General features: G+C 32.4%; 1 protein-coding gene across 2 annotated transcripts in view; it reads left to right on the forward strand.

The window, feature by feature from the left end:
* LRBA (LPS responsive beige-like anchor protein) overlaps nucleotides 1–21,539 on the forward strand; it is a 560,879-nt gene that overhangs the window by 143,110 nt on the left and 396,230 nt on the right. For both annotated transcript variants that reach the window (XM_019722880.2, XM_019722903.2), the window contains exons 32-34: nucleotides 6,679–6,757; nucleotides 8,261–8,394; nucleotides 15,224–15,285. In XM_019722880.2, the coding sequence (XP_019578439.2) occupies nucleotides 6,679–6,757; nucleotides 8,261–8,394; nucleotides 15,224–15,285 (275 nt within the window). The remainder of the gene's footprint in view (nucleotides 1–6,678; nucleotides 6,758–8,260; nucleotides 8,395–15,223; nucleotides 15,286–21,539) is intronic.

Genomic DNA, 21,539 nt, shown 5'->3' on the forward strand with positions numbered 1-21,539 from the left:
CTACTACCCCTCTGACATCGTATATAGCTGTTACAATTCCACTGACTCTTTTTCTTATGCTGTACTTTACATCCTGTGACTATATATATATTAAATTACAGTTGACATTCATTATTATTCAGTTTCAGCTTTAGGTGTACAGTGCAGTGGTCAGACACTTATACCGTCCATGAAGTGGTCTCCCTAATAACACATATGTCCATCGGATACCTTATAGAATCTTTACATTATTGATTGTGTTCCCCAAACTGTCTTTCATATCCCCATGGCAATCTTGTGGTTACCGATTGTGCTTTCTAATCCCCTCACCTTCTCCCATTTATTTTTAAGTCATTCCAAATGTTCTTTGTGGTGATAGTCTTTCTTGTTCTCATTTGTTTTGTCTTCCATACCTGACTCTTTCTTTCCTTTTTCTGTTTCATTGTGGTCTTGTCACTGTTACATGTTTTCTCCATTTCAGTTTATTACTTCATTTCCAGACATTAATTACTGCCATGTACATTTAAATCACTGCCTTCATAAGAAAAACCTAATCCAATCTAGTGTTTTCAGTCATCCTACTTCTTACTCTCCTGCAGCCCCACTTTAATGCTATTGACTATCCAGAGTTGCCTTTGTACCCTGTTCCCTTTTAACATGGAATCCAAACTCCACAAATGAAGTTATCTGTTATCAATATTTTTAACTGACAGATTTTGGTTTTCTTTTTGGTAGTTCTCTTGATTTAAGTTATTTGTCATTAAAAAAATAGACCATTTGTACTGAAGTTTATTTTCCTTCTGGTTCAGGCAGGATTGGAGATAAAATGATTTATGGTTGAATTGGTGGTTGTAATTGCACGCTAAGTGGTACAGTGTATTACTGCAGATCTGAGTAAGTTGGGTATTAGTCTTGGTTTGGTCTTGGATTGTTTTCTGCATATGAAAGTGCAGTTACTACATGTCTCTGTGGACCTTAAACCTATATTTCTTGGGATGATTTCAGTTGTGAGTGAGTAGCAACAAAAACACGGCTTAAATTCAGAAATAGATGATTGGTTAATAAAGAATATACTTGATAGTACATGGTGCATTAGCAAAAATAAGAACTTACTTGAAAGAAACTATGAATATAAAACATAAAACATGAGTTTTGTAGCAGAAAAATTTAAATTACTTGGAAATTTTAAGATCAAACTGGGATTTCTAAAATTTACATGTGGTACAATTAGAGAGAAACTAGGACTGGTTAGACTTGGATTCCAGAAACAGACTTAGAACTTTATGTGAGGTCAGAGATTCTTCTGTCAAAATATTATCACCCAAATAATTTTATAATTTTGCAAGAAAATTGAGGCTTTGTACATTTAGATTTTAAAAATGTACATTATTAAAACTGATTAGTATACAAATTTTAATTATCATACAAATTTCAGAATTTAGTTAGGATAATATCCCTTAGCTTCTGTAGCATTGTATTAGCAAAAAGTATCATCTAATAACAATGGCAAATCTATCTTAATGGATGAGATAGTTATCAGAGACCAAGGTATACCCTTTGTATATGCAAATTTCAAAGAAAACTAATAGAGAAAACAGTTTTTAGTAAATATATGAAAATCTGGAAAATTTAAAGTTACTTAGCAAAGATTTAATTTCCCAGAATACAATACATGTTAAGATGCTGTTACTCTTTTAAAAATATGCTGTGGTGGTTTTCTACCATGATGCAAAGCATAAATGATTAAAACAAAGCTAATTTAATAAAGGAACTAAATTGACTGTTCTTCAGTAATTTACGTGCTGGGTGTTTGCTAATTTGCAAAATTTATTTAATAACTTACTACTTACTACAATATTAGGCTCTATTTTGTTTATCAGAGCTATGCATGTTGTTAATTAGTATGTTTATTTTTAATGTTAAAAGAAAACATTTGTCTTATATAAGATTTGACCCAAGAGACTTAATCTTGACTCATTCAATAATTTTTTTTTTTTTTAAACTTAATGAGTTTTTACTGGATATATAGACTTTCCCTCCCTGAACTGGTCTAGAATGAGTGGAGAGAGGGGGTGGGAGAAAGAGAGAGGGAAATTTAAAAAAAAAAAAAAATATCAGTGTTTAGGGATTAAATATTGGCATTTATTTTAACAAAACTTTATTGCAAAGGACATTATTATTTAGATCCTTAAGGACCTAGAATAAACAATTGGCTATTCCCTGGGTAGATGTTAGACTGATGATCTATTTGCATTTTCCCTTTTGTTCTTTTGAATGTCTGGAAAACTGTCAGTTTGAAGGAGCCAGTTTATCAGTGGAGGATAAGGAAAAGATAAGTCAGTATCATTCCACATGTTGGAAGTAGCTTCTGCATTTACATATGTGTGACCGTCTGTTGAAAATGTTTAATGTTAAATTAATTTAAAACAGTACGTTTGTCATACATTTATGATTTTTACCTGAGTTGAAAATACGCAGACTGTATTTGGAAATTACATTTTCTGTCTGGCTGGAATGAAGGACAACTTGGTGTGAAGTTACTAATATATTTAGTTTATTTCTTCATGTGATTTTTTTTTTCTTTTCTTACAACTATTGCTAGTTGATTTATTTATCTTTGCTGGTAAAGTGTCGTCTTACGATTTAAAAAGATCACTTTGCGAGCATCCCTTTCTGCTATATAGTCTCTTTTAAGTTTGAAAATTGTTATTATTTCTTAGGGTTGTGTCAGGACAGCATTTTATGTTATTGTTTGTTTTAGAACCATCATCGTTCTTTGTCTTTTCAAATTTTTAATATGCATTTCAGCTCATTAAAATTAGGGTCAATTAGCATAGTAAAAGCTGGTTTTGTTGTACATATACTGCCTAAAGCCTCATACAAACATTTTCTTGAGATTTATTACTTGTGTCTTTACTTAAGTAGATGGTACCTTAGGTATTCGTTTTTATCAACTTTAGAAATGTTCACAAAAAACTACCAATCGTTTTAGAGAAGATGTTTGATATACTCTAAATAAAGATGGTCTGTAAAAACTACCACCAATTAGAAAAAATAAAGCTCAGAAATATTTAATTAATCGCTGGTAATAGAAGTCAGGGGCCAACCATGGCTCACTGATCATACTGCTGTCAAAAATTTAGAAAATCGCAAGTGTTACTGAGTGTAATAAAGCTGTCTGGTCTCTGAAGTACTTTATTGAGTGTTTTGCAGAAACAGGATTGGACCTGACTCAGAAATGGGTGACTGAAGAGTGAAAAAAAATTTTTCAACTTCACCTTGTTTTGCCCTCTAGTTTGAAATTTTATTGTGAAAAATGCAAAAATGGAAATCTAATGATAGTGAACTGGGATTTAATATATGTACCTTTAATAATTGTCAGTATGAAGATATGTGTACTTCATTTTAAAATTAACCCTATGAATTAGGATCGATTACATTGAGTTTGTTAGAGTTTTATGTATAGTTAGCTCTCAGTTGAGCAGGATGGTTCGGATAGGAGGAGAGTCAGCAATGAGTGAAAATCCCAGTAAAAAGAAAAGTCAGCTCTAATTATCAAGGGAAGGGGAAGGAAATGTGTTGTGGAAAAGAGAGATTCACTGTGGATCACTTCATCTTGTTGTAGGAATATGCTCACTGTGAGAGGTTGGGTTAGTAATTATCCAAAGGTTAATTGTGGAAGATTGCTGTAATGCCCTCTCCCAAAACACCCAAGTCTGTGGGGCATCAAACAGTCCAGATTTCTGGATTCTTCTATTTGGCTGAGACCTGGTAATCAGACCGCTGATTATTGATCAAGTTGTGCCTAAAGACCAAGCGTGTTGCAGGGAAGGTCAAGGTGTCACAGATCCTTGCTGTTTCTTAATCAGTTAAATCTACAAAATCCCTAGTCAAAGCCTGGCTGTGTTTTTCTATAGCCAGAATTAACTTTATTTTGCCTTAGCTAAAAGAGCAAGTTGAACCAAATTGTGGGAGTGGTGTGAGGCAGTGACAGGCTTTTAATAAAAGTATCTTTTTGGAGAGGACAGTGGCTATGTACCAAATGTTTGTGGCTATATTTTGCTTTATACTGATCTGATAAATGAAATTGCTGGAAATCTACTTTTTATAACAGGTAAATCTGGGATTGATTCTTTGCTTTACAGTTTCTAGACTTTCCCACTGATATTACCTTTGGAATTTTAAGCTTTTATAGTGAATTTTTGAAAAGGTACTTTATAAGTTTCTTGTCATTTAATTTATCTGTACTTACTGTCACATGAATAATTGTTGAAGAATTTGGGTGTGTTTTTAGCCTGAAGTATACACTAAAGGAAAACATGATAACTTAAAAAAAAATTGTTTACTTTTTAAATTTATTGGGGTAACATTATATAATTTTCAGGTGTACAAGATTATAATTTGACATATTTGTACTTGATTGTGTCCTCCCCACCCAAGGTCTAGTTTCTGTTACCGTATGTTTAACCTCCTTAATCCTTTTCACTCGTCATCCTTCCGCTCTGGTAACCACCATTCAGTTGTCTGTATCTATTTTTGTTTTTGTTTTTGTTTGTTTTTGTTTTATATTCCACATGAGTGAAATCATATGATTTCTGTCCTTTTCTCTCTAACTTCACTAAGCACAATGCGCTCAAGATCCATCCATGTTGTCACAAATGGCAATATTTCATCTTCTTTATGGCTAGTGGTATTCCATTGTATGTGTGTTTGTGTATGTGTGTATGTGTATCTCACATCTTCTTTAACTTAAAAAAAAATATTTTAAAGGCATGGAGTAGAAGGGTAGGAAGAGAAGCTATCATTCATTGTGTGTTTACCGTGGTCCAGGCTCTCAGTGCTTTAATTTAATCCTCAAGATAATTCTTTGAAGTAGGTATCACTGTTAATTTTACAGATGAGGAAAAGAAGGCACAGAGAGCTAAAGTAACTTTGCCCAAGGTCACATAGCTAATAAGTGGCTGGCCATTACTGCTTCCCCAAACATTTAAATCACATAATAGCCCTTAAGGGTAGTTATCAAAGAAACTGGCCTAACATTGATAGGGGTAAGATTCAATTTGAAAACCGTTTTGTTGTGGGTGGCTGGTGAGGAGGTGTTTTCTGCCAGAGTAGAACATATTTTCCAAAAAAGAAATACTGGCAATGGAAGTTACATGAGAGATTTATGGTTGAGATAGCTTGAGAGGTAGCAGATTCCCTTTAGGTGTGGAAAAGAAAGGCTCTCCTCTTGGATGACCTGACATTTCTTTTTTAAAGCAGGAAGGGAAATGGGTTTCAGGCTGAGGAGAGTGGAGGAACTTTTATATTACGGGAATTTAATAGGAAAGTAATATATAGAAGGCTTGACTAAAAATCAATAGCATGAATCATGAATATATGGTAGAGTCACTCAGAAGAGCTCTAGACTTTTCTTCTGTAATGTCTTGTAGAAATGTGGGAAAGTAACATTGGAGAATCTATCTTAGGTGCTTTGCATTTTTAAAATTAAATGTCCTTACAACCCTGTTAAAAACATGGTATTTCTATTTTCTGTATCACGCTGGTACACATGGTTAAAAGGGAGTATTCTAGAATTCTGACTTGCAAAAAATTACTACAAACTTGAAAAGTTTTTGTACTGAATAATAAAAGGTAATTATCATTAATTATATATAACGAATAATTACAAATCATAAAAAGAGTCCTATTAAAATGCTCAGAAGGTCAGAATAGTCTTTTATGTTTACTGTTTTGTTTCCAGTAAATTGAGAAAATACATTGAATTTTACTAGTGATCACAGAAGTGTAAATTATTTATTCTTTCTTCAGGGCAATTTGGCAATGTGTGTCAACATTTAAAGTGTGTCTATTGACATCCAGTAAGTTACCTCAGGAAAATAAAGGAGTGCATATAGATTTATGTAAGCATATACAAAAAATTGATTATTGTGAAAATTGGGAACAACTCAAATGAACTTCCCTAAATTTGGGTTGGTCTGATGTTTCCTGATTAGAAGCAGATTATTTTCTTCTCTATCTGTTCCATAATATTTCTACCAAAGAAGTATAATCTAATTGCATGGTGCACAATTTTAATTTGTCACATATTGATGATGACCACTTTCATCAGTTGATTACAGTTAACTGTGAGGTTTCTATATTGTAGATTTACATTTTCCCTTTTATAATTACTAAGTGTTTTGCAGGGAGGTTCTTTGTAATTATTTAAACATCTTGTTCCTCAAATTGTTAATTTATCATGTCAGTATGGCCTATTGGCTTCCTATTTTATAAGATGGGTTGTAATCAGTTAGTGTCATTATTTTGATGCTCATATTGTCTTCATTTTGGTCGGTGGGAGTCCCTGCAAGCTGGCTTCTGTTTCCTTGTGACATATACCCTATCATTCCATGGGTAGTTCCTTGTTTTCTAATAAACAAAACTAGATGTTTTATACTCATTTTGTACTTTTCTTCCTCAGATCTTAAATCACCATTTGTCTTTTAGTGGAGAGTAGTATTTAGAAACCAAGATCTGGATAGTAGGTGTTAGCGGCTTGCTGCTCCCAGGTGCTCTCAGTGCTAAGGACTATATATATAAGTATATATGTGAATGAGGGTGTATATTTTACATACACTACTACCAAATCTCAGATTTGGCTGCGTTGCTTATATGTGAAACCAGAAAATTCCTGTAAATGGTTATTTTCTTTTACAGGTGGTAGATCATCTAACGCAAAATTGCCTTCAGTTCCAGCAGTTGGTTCAGTTTCACAAGACCAAGTTTCCAATATGAGGTATTTGAACTACTAACTTGGGCATTTGTGATTTATTCCTTTTGATGGCTCTTTAAACTACCAACAATTTATTATTTGTTTTTAAACTTTTGTTTGTTTCTATTTTTAAAAACCTACATGACCTTTAGAGGCATGGGAATATTTTAGGAGTTCCTTTTTAAAGGTAATAAGATGTAAAAGTTTCATGAGAAGCAGCTGTTTGTGATCAGTAAATTCTACATGCATAACAAATATTTAATTACACACATAGTAGCTTATGGCTTATGTTTCATATGATTGTAACTGAAAGTTTAAAATTTGTTCTCTTCCATAAATAAATGAAAGTTAAAGCCAGTCAACCAAAGCCACAGTGATGCTGAATTATAGATAGATTTTTACTGTCATTAACCTTGTTTAATTGGGAATAATTCATTTCAAATTGTAATTTGGAATTCTGTGAGTGTTTTCCACCACAAGAGCCCTTGTGGCCAGAGTTCTTGATCCTCTTACCACAACTGGAAATGCACAGCACTGCACAGTTATAGGCTCTTAGTGCTGCACATGTGTCGTGTAGGCTTGTAGTCGTGATAATCATGCGGGAGAAGAGGCTCAAGGAGATAAGTGGGAGGAATAGTATCAAGGGTGGTACCTGGGAAGAGATGGTTATTGACAGTAGAAATTTCCGGCAGCTTACCAATTGATTGCTTCAGTCGCATCTCTTACTGGAGTATGAATAGGAAGCATTCCTGGTGTGAATAGTAGCTAAGTAGTGGCTGTTTGTGTATGTGTTTGGCTTATAAGTTAGAATCTAAAACTGCTGATACCTCTGAATTTCCTAAAATGCAGGGGGCTTTTTTTTAATTTATGAAATATATATGTATATGTGTATAAACGTGTTTATGTATATATACACACTATATGTATAAATATATACGTATACTCACAAAGACATATTAATGTATAAATTGAAATCATTATAAATGTGCCAGTAAAGTATACTATTTTCAAATGGAAAGTTTTTCAGATTGCATTAGAAAGAAGTTGTTACAGAGATAGACATTAATGAAAAAGAACATAAACAGGTTGTTTCAGTTAATAAACATTTATTGAGTCTCTATTCTGCAGCTGAGAAGTTATTAATAGAAAGGAAGACATTGTTCTTGAACTCCAGGTGCTGATGGTTTAGTGGTGAACAGACAAATTTGGTAAAGGCTTGATAAAATTTGTTTAGGCTGTCGGGGCCAACATCAAGTACTCTGAACTGACTAGTTAAGACTTTCAGTAAGAGCGGATGTTTGGAGTGCTTGTTAACCAGGTCGTTTGTTAGGGCTGGGGGTGGCAATACAGGGCAGAATGAAAAAAGGATACACCGGTAGAAGGAATGGTATGCGTAGCAATGATGAGTTTTTAGGTAGTTTTTAATTTTTGACATAATTTTACGTTTCTATGTAAAACTCATTTTAAAAATTAGGAAATTGATAAACTATAATGAATAGTTCAGGTAATTTAACATCTTTATATTAGTATTACAGAGAGGCTTGAACATGCTTTGGAAAAGGCAGCTCCTCTTCTGCGAGAAATTTTTGTGGATTTTGCACCTTTTCTTTCTCGGACACTTTTGGGTAGCCATGGACAAGAACTGCTTATAGAAGGAACAAGTAAGTGATTTTTCTTTATTTCATTTTATATACTTAACATATATATCTATATATATGTATTTACACTTACACATATTTAAATTTCAAGATTAAATCTTAAATGGATGTTAAGAGATGCATAGAGTTTTATTGTTTATGTTTTCAACTTTTGACAAAGCTCATATCTTTTAAAGGATATGTCATGTCTCATATTCTAATTTGTTCATTTTTTATCAGTAATTTGGATGGAGCAGAATATTATGTATTGAACTGAAGAACTAAGAGTTTTTTTTTGTTTTTTTTTAACACATTAAAATTAACTATGCAAGTAGAGAATTGGAGAGACCAGTGTTACAATTATTAGTGGAAAATTTACCTGGGATTTTACTTGAATATAAGATCCATATATACAACAATGTATTGCCACACATTAAGAAAAATGAAGAATGTGTGATTAGTCTCTATTAGTAGAATTATTTTTATAAGCAATTAGAAATAACAGTAGCATTGTACTCTATCCTGCTTATATCATACATGTATTACTGGGTCTTTTCTAAGTAGTGTACTTTGAGATTGTGTCAAACTTGGTAGCATGCAAAAATAGATTGGCTGCATGTTTTGGAAACCATGCTATTTATAAAATGGATGAGAAGTATTGGAACATTTTTCTTTTTAAATTTTACGTAGGGCACTTGCCATGTAGTGAGTGTCTTGTTATTAAAGAGAGTACTTCAACCAAGGGAATGTAGGCTTCGCCTGAATTTCCTCATAATTAGTTCCACGGAGAACAACTTTTCAAGCAGTTCTGTTTTGGAGCTTAACCAACTGACATCAATATGACTGTTTTCATCCCTATACTAGAATGTTTTAAGGAGAAGCTAGAGGACTGTCATCAGTGATCATTTAGAATTGAGATTTTTGCATTCAAAGTGTTTGGACTAGATGTTTCCTAAATGTGGCTTGTCTGTGTCCATGGTCAATGTTTTAGAAAAAGACACTTACCTCGTATATTGGCCTCAAGCTGAAAAATCATGGGAAAGCACAATTATCTGTACTCCATTCTCTTTTAATACCAACTCACAGCTATAGTTACTATAATATTTTGCTGGGTAACTGTCACTAGGAGATCTCCTATGGAATTTCTTAAAACTTGCTTTGCCCCTATTTTGGTAGAAATAAGGATATTATCGAAATGCTAGGTATAGATAGGTTAATAGTTTGTCTGTATCTAAGTGTTAACTATGGGATATCAGTACTTTATTTGTCCCTTGAAGTATCGGTCTATTTATAAGTAATGAGCTTTAGCTAAAATAGGAATTTAATTATCATGTCTGGGGTTAGATATATGGAGATTTGGTGATGATTGATCTCATTTCCATATAGTCAAAGTAGCATTGAATTTATTTGAAACAGAGAGTTCAGGTTTTAGAAATAATTAAGTTTGGGTGAAAATTTATTTTATCTGCTGAAGGATATAATTTATTCAGCCATGGCTGTTTGATATAATGAAGTAATAAAATTTGAAAGGAATTGAATTGAAAAATCAAAGGACTTTTCTTAATTTATACTTCACATTTCAAACATTTTTTAAAGTGATGTGACAACTTATCTATATTTTATTTCATTACTATGAAATGAATGTATTAATTATAGCCTCTTGATATAGCAAGACATTGTTGCTTTTCACTTAGTCTTTGAATTTTGTAAGAGATTCCACAAAATGGATCACTTTAGATACTCAGAAATGTTAAACTTGCCAATTCTAGATCCCTTAAAATTTGAGTCAATTTTTTTTACTAGTAAATTCTGATACAATGATAAGATGAAGTACTGTGGCTCAACTATAATCTCAAGCAGTGCTTACTCATTGGACTGTGTTCATAAGAATAGCAAATAAATCTAAGAGTTTTTAATGTATGTTATGTATGTATTTTAAGTTGTGAGTAATTTTTTGGGTGGTGGCTTTATGCACTGTAAAATAAAAGTTTTGAGTGGAGGTGATCGCAGCTTTGGTACTGTACAAAAACATTAAACTAAAAGGCAGAGGCCTTGGTTTTAATTCTGCCCTTGCCAATGACTAACTGTGTGACCAGGCATTGGAAAAGTTATTACTTAAATTTATTTTTCATTAAACATTTTTGAATGAGTGTTTTAAATATTTATAAAATAGAAAGTACAATATCATTGGACTTACTATTACCAATTACCCGTGTCATCTTTCTTTTGCCATAATTGTTATTATATTCACCTCCCTTTATTTTGCTTTAGTATTTAAAGCAACCCCAGATGTCATGTTGATTCACCCCTAAATAATTCATAATCCATGTAAAAAAGGTATTTTCTTACACAGTCATAAGTGTTGCTATTACAACTAATAATAATTATAGTTCTATAATGAAAGCTAATACTTAGTTCATATTCATCTTTAAAAATGTCATTTTGAATTTATTTTTTTGTAATTAAGATCCAAACAAAATCAGTTTATTGCATTTGGTTGTCTCTTAAGTCTTTATTAATGTCAAATAGTTTCCCCCTATTCTCCCTCTATTGTCAAGCTATTGATCTATTGAAGGGATCTGGTTGGTTGTTCTGTAGAATGTTACATATTTTGTCACTCTGTGACAAAATTCCTTCTTGGTGATGTCATTGATGGCTTCTCTATCCCTTGTATTTTCTGATGACTTGAAGTTAGATTTAAAAGTTGAATTGGACATAGTACTTCATTTAAAATCATGCATAGAGTCATATATTTTCTGATTGTCTCATTTTTAGTGATATTAACCCTCATTTCAAGTAATTATAACCCATTTATAAGGATTGGTTATTTTATTTTTTAAAAGGTTTTCCAAAAACAAGGGAAAAATTACTTTAAAAAAGTGTATTCTATCTTAAAATTATCGTATTTGAGTTCATTGGACATTTTTTATAGATCTGAGATTCATTATGGGATTTAGTGATCTTAACTTTCCTTATTTTAAAGCATTTTTCTATTTCGTCATTACTCATCAGTTATTCCCAACTATACTAAGGAATGAAATAATAAGAAATCAGAATAGTAGAATTGCTTCTAGAATCATAGTACAATAGGAAAAGAAATTGTTATTGGATTACCGTTAGTTTCCTTATGGCGCTGCCCAAAGTATTCATATTTTAAGAAGATATAAATTTGTTTTCTCAATGGGAGCAAAAACTGGTGTTTGGAGGGTGCAAAAATATCTCAGATATTACAATGGTTTGTAACCCTTCAGTGGTCCACATTATATTTATACAGTACATCTTTAGAATTAGTTTCGTGGGGGCACAATTAAAAAATATTTTGAAATGGCCCTTTAGGGAGGACACAATACTGCAAAAAAGATTGAGAGATACTGTATAAAAGAGGTCTGTGGATACCATCTTTGTGGCCATTTTTAGCTGTCACTGAATATAGTTAAGAACTCAGAATTTTTCATTCAGAGCAGGAAGGAATTCATTCTACAAAATTTATGCCATGTTTTGTGATAACCTGAAACATCTCATTTTACGAAAAAGGCATGTGATAGTTTCCTTCCATTATTTGTGATAATTTTGTACCACAATTTACTTGGTACAGTTTCTAAGAGAATAAACACCAAAAGACAGGTAGGTACATACACGAAGATGATTGGAAGGAAAAGTTCATGTAGAAATGAAAAAATTCAGTGGATTGATCATTCTATATGGTGTTTGTAAATCGAGAGAAAATATTTTGCAATTTTGGAGGATAGACGATGGCTGGCTTCTCTTCAACAAAATTTTGAATGATCCAACTTTTCCAAAGTAAAGTGTGATGATATAAGTCAAGCAGGAGGACTGGAATTAATGATAAGCTAAAACTTACTAGAAGTTTATTTGGAATTTGGAATTAGCATTTACAAGATGGGTATGATGTTTACAGATTCGTGAGGAACAGTTGTTTCCAAAAGATATTTGCTCATTCAGAATATGTACAGTACCTTCAAAACCAGCAAAATATGGAATAAATTAAGTTTATTATGCTGGAATTCTTATCAAAATTTTGAATGTTTATCATCATCCATTTATCTTTCTGTAAATTATTGAAGGTGACTTAAAAAAACATATATTTAAAAAGTTGTTACATTCTAGATAGTAAATGCTCATGACTTTTTCGTGGTATATTTGATAGTTTAGATAGATCAGTGAGTTCAGATGTTGCTAGAATGATATCTGGTAAGTCATTTAATAGTTCTAATTTTTGTAGTAAGGAAAAACAATGGTAATAGAGGTGGAATAATCTCTGGTGAAGAAATTGCAGTGGTCTTTGGTCAAGAAACTCCAGAAGAATGTAAAACTTTTGGCTTTGGTATCACGGGTTTATCTTTTTTGAAGAGATTAAAATTCCATATTTTTGAAAAACTAACCAAAAATCAAACCAAACTCAACCCAACTGTTATACTGGGAGGCTTTCAGCGAGGTCAGATTATGGGCCTATCAGATCTCAGCGTGCAGAACCTTGTTTGCTTTCTGCAATTTATAATTGTTTTATTAGAATAGGGGCAATAACCGCGCGCGCGCGCGCGTGTGTGTGTGTGTGTGTGTGTGTGTGTGTACAATGCAAATTGATACTTTGCAACAACTTACAACTTTACTCCAAGTGTTTTATGGTGTTTGGATAATTCTCAGTCTTACTATAAATCTGAAGACAGATTTACTGGTTGATAATTTATTTCTTGCTTTTCATACTTGCAAGCAGTGTCACCCAAAGGTACAAATTCAGGTAAAAAAAAAGTAGATCTGATTAAGTTGTGCAATATGATATCAAGTTCCATATTGGGATTATCTCCTATTACATACTCCCAAGGTAATATATTTGTATTTATAGTGTCAGTGCCATTTAGGCGGGGAGCTTAATATGAGGTCTACTATAAGGTATCCTTTGCTCACTGAAGTTCTTTCTTATTTAATAAAGCATTCCCCTGGCCTCACTCCCCATCCTTTACGAATCTACAAAACCCTACTCCAGAAATATATAAACTGTTCTAATCAAACTATAAAATGTTATTTGACATTTTACTAACATTGAACACTCAACTTATTGATCAGTGGATCTATCTTTGCTGCATCTTCACATCCAGCTAGGTGTGTTGGTTTCTTCTGGTTTGCTAACCTTTATTATTGAGAAATACTGTAATACTGAAATAATTTTTTTGTAAGTATATAAATATTGAACTATCCAATGAAATGTTGTAAAGGGGACAAAAAAAGAACTTATAAATCTTCCTAGTTTGCATGGCCCCAGGCCTTTTTTATGTTAGCATTCATCATCTGAGTAGAAAAGGCTGAACCAGATCAGGGCCCAAATGCTTTGCCATTAAAGAAAAGTTGGTAAGAATTCTGGTTCCTCTAGAATAGAGCAATAAGGAATAATAAGCTAGTTGTAGAAAGATCTGAATTTACTCACTGGAAGTAGTGGCTTTTGAAGTTGAAGTATGTGGAACTTCCTGTAGTTGGGTCACATTTTATGAAAAGTGACAAGGTTTCCGACTAGCAAAGGGCTGCACCAGCAGTGAGAGATGGAGTATTGCTTTGCCTTTGCTTTCAGCCTTGGCATTTGCCTGAGGAGCTATGTTCGTTTTAGCTCTACAGAAACCATATTTTAATCTAGTTATGACCTGCTTGTTTTATGAAACATGTAGATGTTCTATACCTTTTCTTCACGTCAGTGCTGACAGTATCACCATCACTTTTATAGTATATATTTTTTCAGCCATTAAGAAAAATGGTTCTAAGTTTTCTAAAAAGCGAAGGGGATGAACACCCTGTTTAACTTGAATGCTATTTGTAAGGCTACAGAACACCAACATGTGCCATCAGTAGGTATGAGGCATCATGACTAAAAGAGGAAAGAAGAGAGAACTATAGAGCAAGAAGATTAAAGGAAGGGTTAGGATGCCTGCACGAACTTAAATGGGGAGAAAGAAAGAAGGTAATTCTGTAGCGTGTATAGGACTACCGAGAATTATTTTAGTTGTTACACCCTGGAGCCTAAACTTGTGTTTGCTTAGAGAAATATAGAATAAAAATAATTTTTCTGATTATTAGTAAATATAATTTAGTAACTTGGTGCTTTTAATTGTTGGCATTGCTTTTTAAGATACTGGTTATAAAATGTTCTTTGGACTATTTTAGGTTTTGTGGGAAATCAAAACTAAAGAATTATTTAGATAACTGTATGAGTTCCTTCCTGAGATAGTTTTGTGATCCCAAATGAAACATAAAAGAGAAAATGTAAATGAATTCATAAGAAATCAAGAATATATAACAGACAACGGCTTGCACTTCTGTTAAGGTTTAGTGTGAGGTCATAGGTCAAGGTACTAATAAGAGTGTTTGGGATGTCTGCTGCCATGAAACAAAATGGAAACTTGATTGATAGCTAGAGGGTTGAAGGGAGAGAGTGTGGTGGAGAAAGCAAAGGTCAGGGAGCCATTTCCCTTCTCTGCATGTATAACAATCAACTCTCTCCAAAACAAAATGTAGATGATATTGATCAATATGGCATATGTTGTGCACATTTCTATAAGTATTGTTAAATGTCATTATATATGAAGTTGTAATAAATGTTTTAGTAGTTGGAAAGCTGAAATGAAACAGTTTACAAAAAAAAAAAATTGTGGTAGTTTTTATGCCAAGTTTAAAAGAATTACAAGGTACCCTATTTACTAATATCATCAAATGTGTGCAGATTTGGTTCTTAGCAAGATGTTAAATTTCATTTAAAAACCCAGTTTGGACAAAGTTGTGTAACAAATCCCTCATATTTGTTTCTTACTTTGTAATTATTATTTTTTTTTAATTCTCTTTAAAATAGGTCTGGTTTGCATGAAGTCTAGTAGTTCAGTTGTGGAGTTGGTTATGCTACTGTGTTCACAGGTGAGTGACAATATATGCTGAATTAAAACTGAATTCTCACATGAATTAATTTTGCAAGTAAGTTATTGTTTTATTAGGAATTTTTGCTATGATAGAATTTCGAGTTTGCGGTTTTAAAATAATTTTATTTGTGTTGCAAATGGATTAGTTCTTGTCTTTGATACTAGCTGATAATTTTGAAGTTGGTGCGGAGATAAATTGGATAGGTGAAATGGAAAAAGAGGTTTTTACAGTCACATTAAAAATGTCTAGATCAAATGATCTTGAGATGGCTAAATTTCTTTACTGTGTGTATTAAGGTTATAGAATCAGATTTATTTCTATACCTTGTGGAGTGCCACTCTTGACTCCCCTGGGAATGATGGTTTTACTTCCCTTTTGTGCCGAGGTTATAAAATGAGTGATAAATAATTTTGAATTCTTGTCATTGCTAATTATTTCTGACATACAGAGTAGATTTGGGAAAACATCAACAAAAATATGGCAGCCATCAAAATAAGATGTAGTAAATAAATTCCTAGAAGCAAAATTATTTTCAGTGATCAGAAACCTTATACCTCATGTAGTAAACTTTAATGATTTTTACAAAACTTATGTAAAAATCATGTATCCTGTGATGTTTTCTGTTTTACAATTAAATAGATGAATGTTTTTATTGTGAGTTTTCTTTGTTGTCTTTTAAAAATGGTATCTTGCTGGTAGTAAATTCCCCTACTTAAAACTTTAAAATAGCCTTTTTTAATAGGAAGGGTATTGGTCTAGAGGTCAAGGGTTCTGACCCATTTCAAAACCTTTGACCTTCATTTACAACTCTTTTGGTTTACTTGCCTGACGAATAAGGATAATGCAAAATTAATGTTTCTTTGCATCGATTTATTCATTTTAGTGCCTATATTGCCAAATTTATTTAGACTGTGCTGATGGACATTTCATGAATACAAATTAAAGAATCATAGAAGGTGTGAAAAATCAATGCTATGTATTGTCAATAAAATGCAATAAGAACAATTACTTCTAGAGATTAAACCTAATGGATTTTTGTAATGAACTTGTGAGGAGTAGTTATGTTTCTAGTGGGTTTATGATTCTTAGATCCAGTGAGAATTGTGTTTTTGTAATTTAATAATCCTTTTAAAAGAAAACTCCATTTCTTTAAAAGCTGACTGAATAAAATTTCCAGTAAGAAATCTGATTTGAAATAATTGCATGTTTATTTCTTAGATGGAAATTACTATATGCCATTTTTATGCTGACATGAAATTACCCTTTTAAGAAGCATTCACTTATAGTTTTGGATGTTTCTTCACAGTGGTATGAATTTGCTGTTTATAATGATAAACTGTTTCATAGGTGAATTTTGGTGATGAAATTTTACTTTCTAGTGTAGAAGGATTGAATATATTCTTGATGCAGGAAAATTATTTGATCTAGTGTATTAATTACATAGTTAAAAGTAGAAGCTGAAAAGATAAAAAATGACATGTTTTAATACACCTATTTGTCATGGATGTCACAGTGCTGTTTAATATTAATCCAATCAAATGAGATATGAAGCTCACTTAGTAAAGTTGCAAAAGTCAGATATTCTCAAGGTTTTTGTTGAATAAAATACATTATTGGTTATTTGAAGTACTTCACATTTTTTATGAGTTCTTCAAAAGTTCCATGGCATCTCTAAGATGTAGCACAGTGTGAAAAATGATGTGAAAAATGAAGCCAGAATTAGCTCCAGATGTATACAGATTGTTCCGGGGTGATAATTACATTTTTCACTTTGAATTTTCCTAATTTAAAGAGGTCAGATTGGCAATCACAAGAGTGATTTATTTTGTTACGAAGTGAACTATCTTTTTCTACATGAAAGCTTAAGAGAGATGAAATTGAATTTGAAGTCGACATTTTGCAGATACTGGGTGGGGATGGCTTGAGTTTGATTGATAATTTTTTTTAGTCTGAGATAGGGTGGGAAGTGAAAAGCTAGCATCTTGCTAAAATTTTAATTAATTTTTTAAGAGGAGATGGAGAGGATTGAGTGCCAAAGATCGAAAGATCAGGTCAGAAACTCTTTTTTAATCACATAAATAATGGGATATGCTTATGAACTTAACATCTGCAAATTTGATTTAAAACTTTACAAATTAGTTGTTTATTTCATGACAATCAGCCATGTTCTGATTATTTTTCTCAAATTCATTCAAAACTTTTCTTTTGCATTCTTTCTAACAAGGCATTTAAATTATCCACGTTTTATTTTATTACAAAGGAGAATGTAGAGCCTAAATTTAAGAAATGAGGAAATGATCACATTTGGTTTGCTGTCATTAAGACCAAACAGATCACTATGTATTTTCTTAAAGCTTCAACTAGGATTATATTTTTCAGTATCTACTCAATCATTAATAGATTGGATACCATTTGATAGTTTATATTATTTAAATTTTAACATTGTTAAGGCAAAATGTAATTATTTCTAGTTGAAAACCTTTCTTAAAATACTCAGCATTGTGTTTTTGAGTAAAGATGTATACACTTAAGGTTTATTCCTATATTGAATCCCATATAAAATAATTCAAGAGCTACTTAAGCTCCAAAACATGACTTAAATCTTCTTTACTTCTTTAAAATAAGAATATGTATTCTTCAGGAAAGTGTGCATTCTCTGGTGCATGGAGAAAAATTGAACAAGTTCATATTTCAGATTCAGTTTTTCATAATAAGCATGTAACTTATTTGTGTTTAATGTCGGTTGTGTATGTGTGTAAACCTAATAGAAACCTATATGAATTTAAAGAAAATGTTAAATAGTTCAAGTAATATTACTCTAACGTTGTGTAAAGTGTTTGTATCTTGCTCATTTGACATTAATATCATTTTTGAAAGAATTGACATTGCATTCAAGGCCACTTTATAAAAGCGTTGCGTTGCTCATCCTAATTCAGTCTGACATACATTCCAATAACACTACCTCCCTTCTTGGGTTTAAAGCTAAATTTATGACTGTGCATTGTGAAGTGCATCATTTAAAAATGGTTTCAACCCAAAACATCTAATAAATAAATAATGTGTATGGCTACTCAGTAGTAGACTTTCTAGACTAGAAATCATTCCATCGGATACTCAACAGTCCACTATCGGAGAGGGCTGTCAGATAAATCTTATGGTAGCTGCATTCATGTCCTGTAAATCACATATTATTGTCGGAGCCTTCTGCCAGGTCATCTATTCTTTTCCCATTTATCAGAAATGCATAGAGTATATGGAAAAACTAGAAGTACTATGTAGTCTGTCCTGGCATCCTGTCTGAGTAATTAATTAGCAGCAAAAGTTAATTTAAAATACTGTGCTATTCTGATTTTCCTTTAAGAACTGTTTCGTTAAAATTGGTAGGTTGCTATTTTGGGAAATATTTCCTTTACATGAAGGTAATAATACAATGTTCTTCACATGTAGGTAATAATATTAGGCCTGGTCATTTTTTGATACAAGTGTTTCTACACTTCTGAATTAATAATTTAAAAATTACAATAGTCATAATAAGAGTCAGATATCACCATTCTTATGGTTCCTGTATGTCAGTTTTGTGTTCAAATTTTTGCCACTTGAATTTCTTCTTAATCCACTGGAATTTTTTCTGAATCTCTCTAGGTGTTCTCTTTCTTCACTGTTCCTATAATTTCTCTAAATCTGGTTTTCTTTTCCTTTTTGAGTTTATCCCTCCTCAATGTGTGACATTAATGTTACTGCTCTTGACTTTTCATATCATGAACTTTTTATAGTTGTGATGAGTATTTTGAATAAAGTGGGTAATTTAAACAACCCAGGGGGTTGGGGGCAGGAAGCAAACCAGCTCTGTACCTTGGCACAATGGTGTCTTTCATTATTAGGCTTCTCTTACTATTAGGACCTCATTTCTCATCAACTTGTTTTTATATCTGTTCTCAAATTATGCTGAACTATTTAAAGTTACCCAAATGTGCTGTCATATTTTTGTGTCTTGCTACATGCTTTTACTTTCCCTAAAATCTCCATCCTTCACATTCAGAACTCAGTTTAATTATTCCGTTCTCAGATTATCATGTCCATAGTTGGTATCTTTTTGCTTGTCTTCCTCTTAGTACTCATCATAGAATATGCCAAAAATTTTAAGTATACACGTGCTAGCTTATTTTTTTATTGTCAGTCTTCCTCTTTGTACTCTAGACCCTATGAAGGTAACAGGTATTTCTGTTTTGCCTATTAAGGTATACCTCGTACCCAGCACAGTCCTGGCACATGATTGCTGCCCAATGAATATTTATAGGACAAATTAAAATTCAGTTCCCAGCTAAATTGCAATCTCTTCTGGAAAGGTTCTTTGACTCCTCTCTTCCCCACAGCTCTAAGCCTAAGTGAGGTATTAATCCAAAGTACTCCCTGACCCATATTATAATAATTCATTCTTTATTTAAATTGCCTATGGTTTTTATTTCTCTCCCATAAGACTTGTAAGTTTTTTCAATGCGGGCGCTGTGTTTTGTTCTCTGTTGTATCTCTAACATCATTACTGTTCAACCAAATATTTATATATTTGTATAATTATAAAATATATGGTACCATTGGTCATAAATCACCATATTTTGGGCTTTGGCCTTTTGGTCTTTTTCACTATGAAAAACCACCATACTTTTTGTGCATTGTTGATATTAAGTGTTTGTTTTCATTAAGTCAGCTGCTTTGTCATTAACAAATGCCATAGTCGTTCATTTATTAGTAAGGTCTTAGGTTTTTGATTTTCCGTTGTCTTAATCAGATTTACCTCTTAAAAAATTAACTTTATTGCGGCATAATTTATATACAACATATATGAACACATATTAAATATACAGTTTGATGACTTTTAGCATATATTCTACCATGTAATAGATATTTCAATCCAGAAAGTTTCCTGTGCCTCTTTGCAATCAATCTCTACTGCTATCACCTCAAGTTGCCCCTGATTTGATTTCTGTTATCATTGGATGAGTTTTACTTATTGGAGAACTTAATGTAAATGAAGGGTTATTATTTCTTTTAATTGTGTTGCTCAGATACAGAGGTCTGTATTTAGGGTACACTTCAACCTTTTTTACTGAAATTCACTATCCAGTATTAAGAAAATGGTGTGGTTTTTAAAAAGAAATAATTGAACCGGGAAAACAAAGGATTATCTTTTTACCAACCACAAAATAGGAATTTGAGCATAAGTTGCTTATTGGAAATATGAATAAGTCTTTTTAACTTCCTTATGCATCTTTTCGCCTATAAGGAAATCCTATGGTATGGAGCTTTTTTATACTGCATTATGACGAGGCCATTAACTATACTTTATAATTTCTAGTTTTTATTGTGTCAGACTCAGTTCAAATGCTATCTCTTCTACAGAGCTTTTGCATGAATCTCTCTGCCCCTAGTCCTCCTCTCTATGTCTGCTTATGGTATTTATTTTATTTAGTAGACATATATAGACTGCTTTTAACATGAACCCCTCCTTTTAAGGAACTGTGATCTAGTAAGAGAAACAAATAAATGTAATACAACATAGCATTTTACAGGGACTTTTTAAAGAGAAACACAAAGCACAGTGGCAGGGAGTAGAGTTATGCTGGAATACAAAAAAATCTATCAGTCCCTGTTTAACCTAATGCTATTTCTTTTTTATGAATACATCATTTCAGGTTCCTTTGACTTTCAGGCAGAATTTTTCCCCCTGATTACACCTATATTTTTATAATTTCATCAGGATTAATAGTTTTTAAAGGTCTTGGAGCATTTTCTCTGCTCTTCCCAGTACCTGTAATTTTCCTTGCGTGGCTTTGTGGTACCCATGTGCTTGTTTGATCAGTTCTTTCTATCCGTATTTTCCTGTACAGCACATCCCAGTCATGTGCTGTGTGATGCTAATGGGTGTTCTGTGGAAAAAATGTAAGGCGCTAAATAAGTTTGGAAAATGTTGGTTTATATTTACTGGAGGGTTCCTCAAGGCTTTTAGTGTATGTATAAATATAATGTGTATTGTTGAATCTGTAATGGGAATACTATTAGCATATTTGATCACAGAATCCTTTTTATGGCCATACTGTGTGTAGATAATTTTTGTAAAATATAATTTGGGAAAACCTGTTGCATCAGAGGTGAGACCGTGAATAATGAAGGAATGCCTGTTTTTTAGTATTCTGCTTCTGCTTTTCTCTGCTTCTCCAATGTCAGTAATTAAGGAAAATCAACAGATATGCAAA

Source organism: Rhinolophus sinicus, linkage group LG07 (genome assembly GCF_036562045.2).
Source record: "Rhinolophus sinicus isolate RSC01 linkage group LG07, ASM3656204v1, whole genome shotgun sequence".
In the NCBI taxonomy this organism is placed as follows: Eukaryota; Metazoa; Chordata; class Mammalia; order Chiroptera; family Rhinolophidae; genus Rhinolophus; species Rhinolophus sinicus.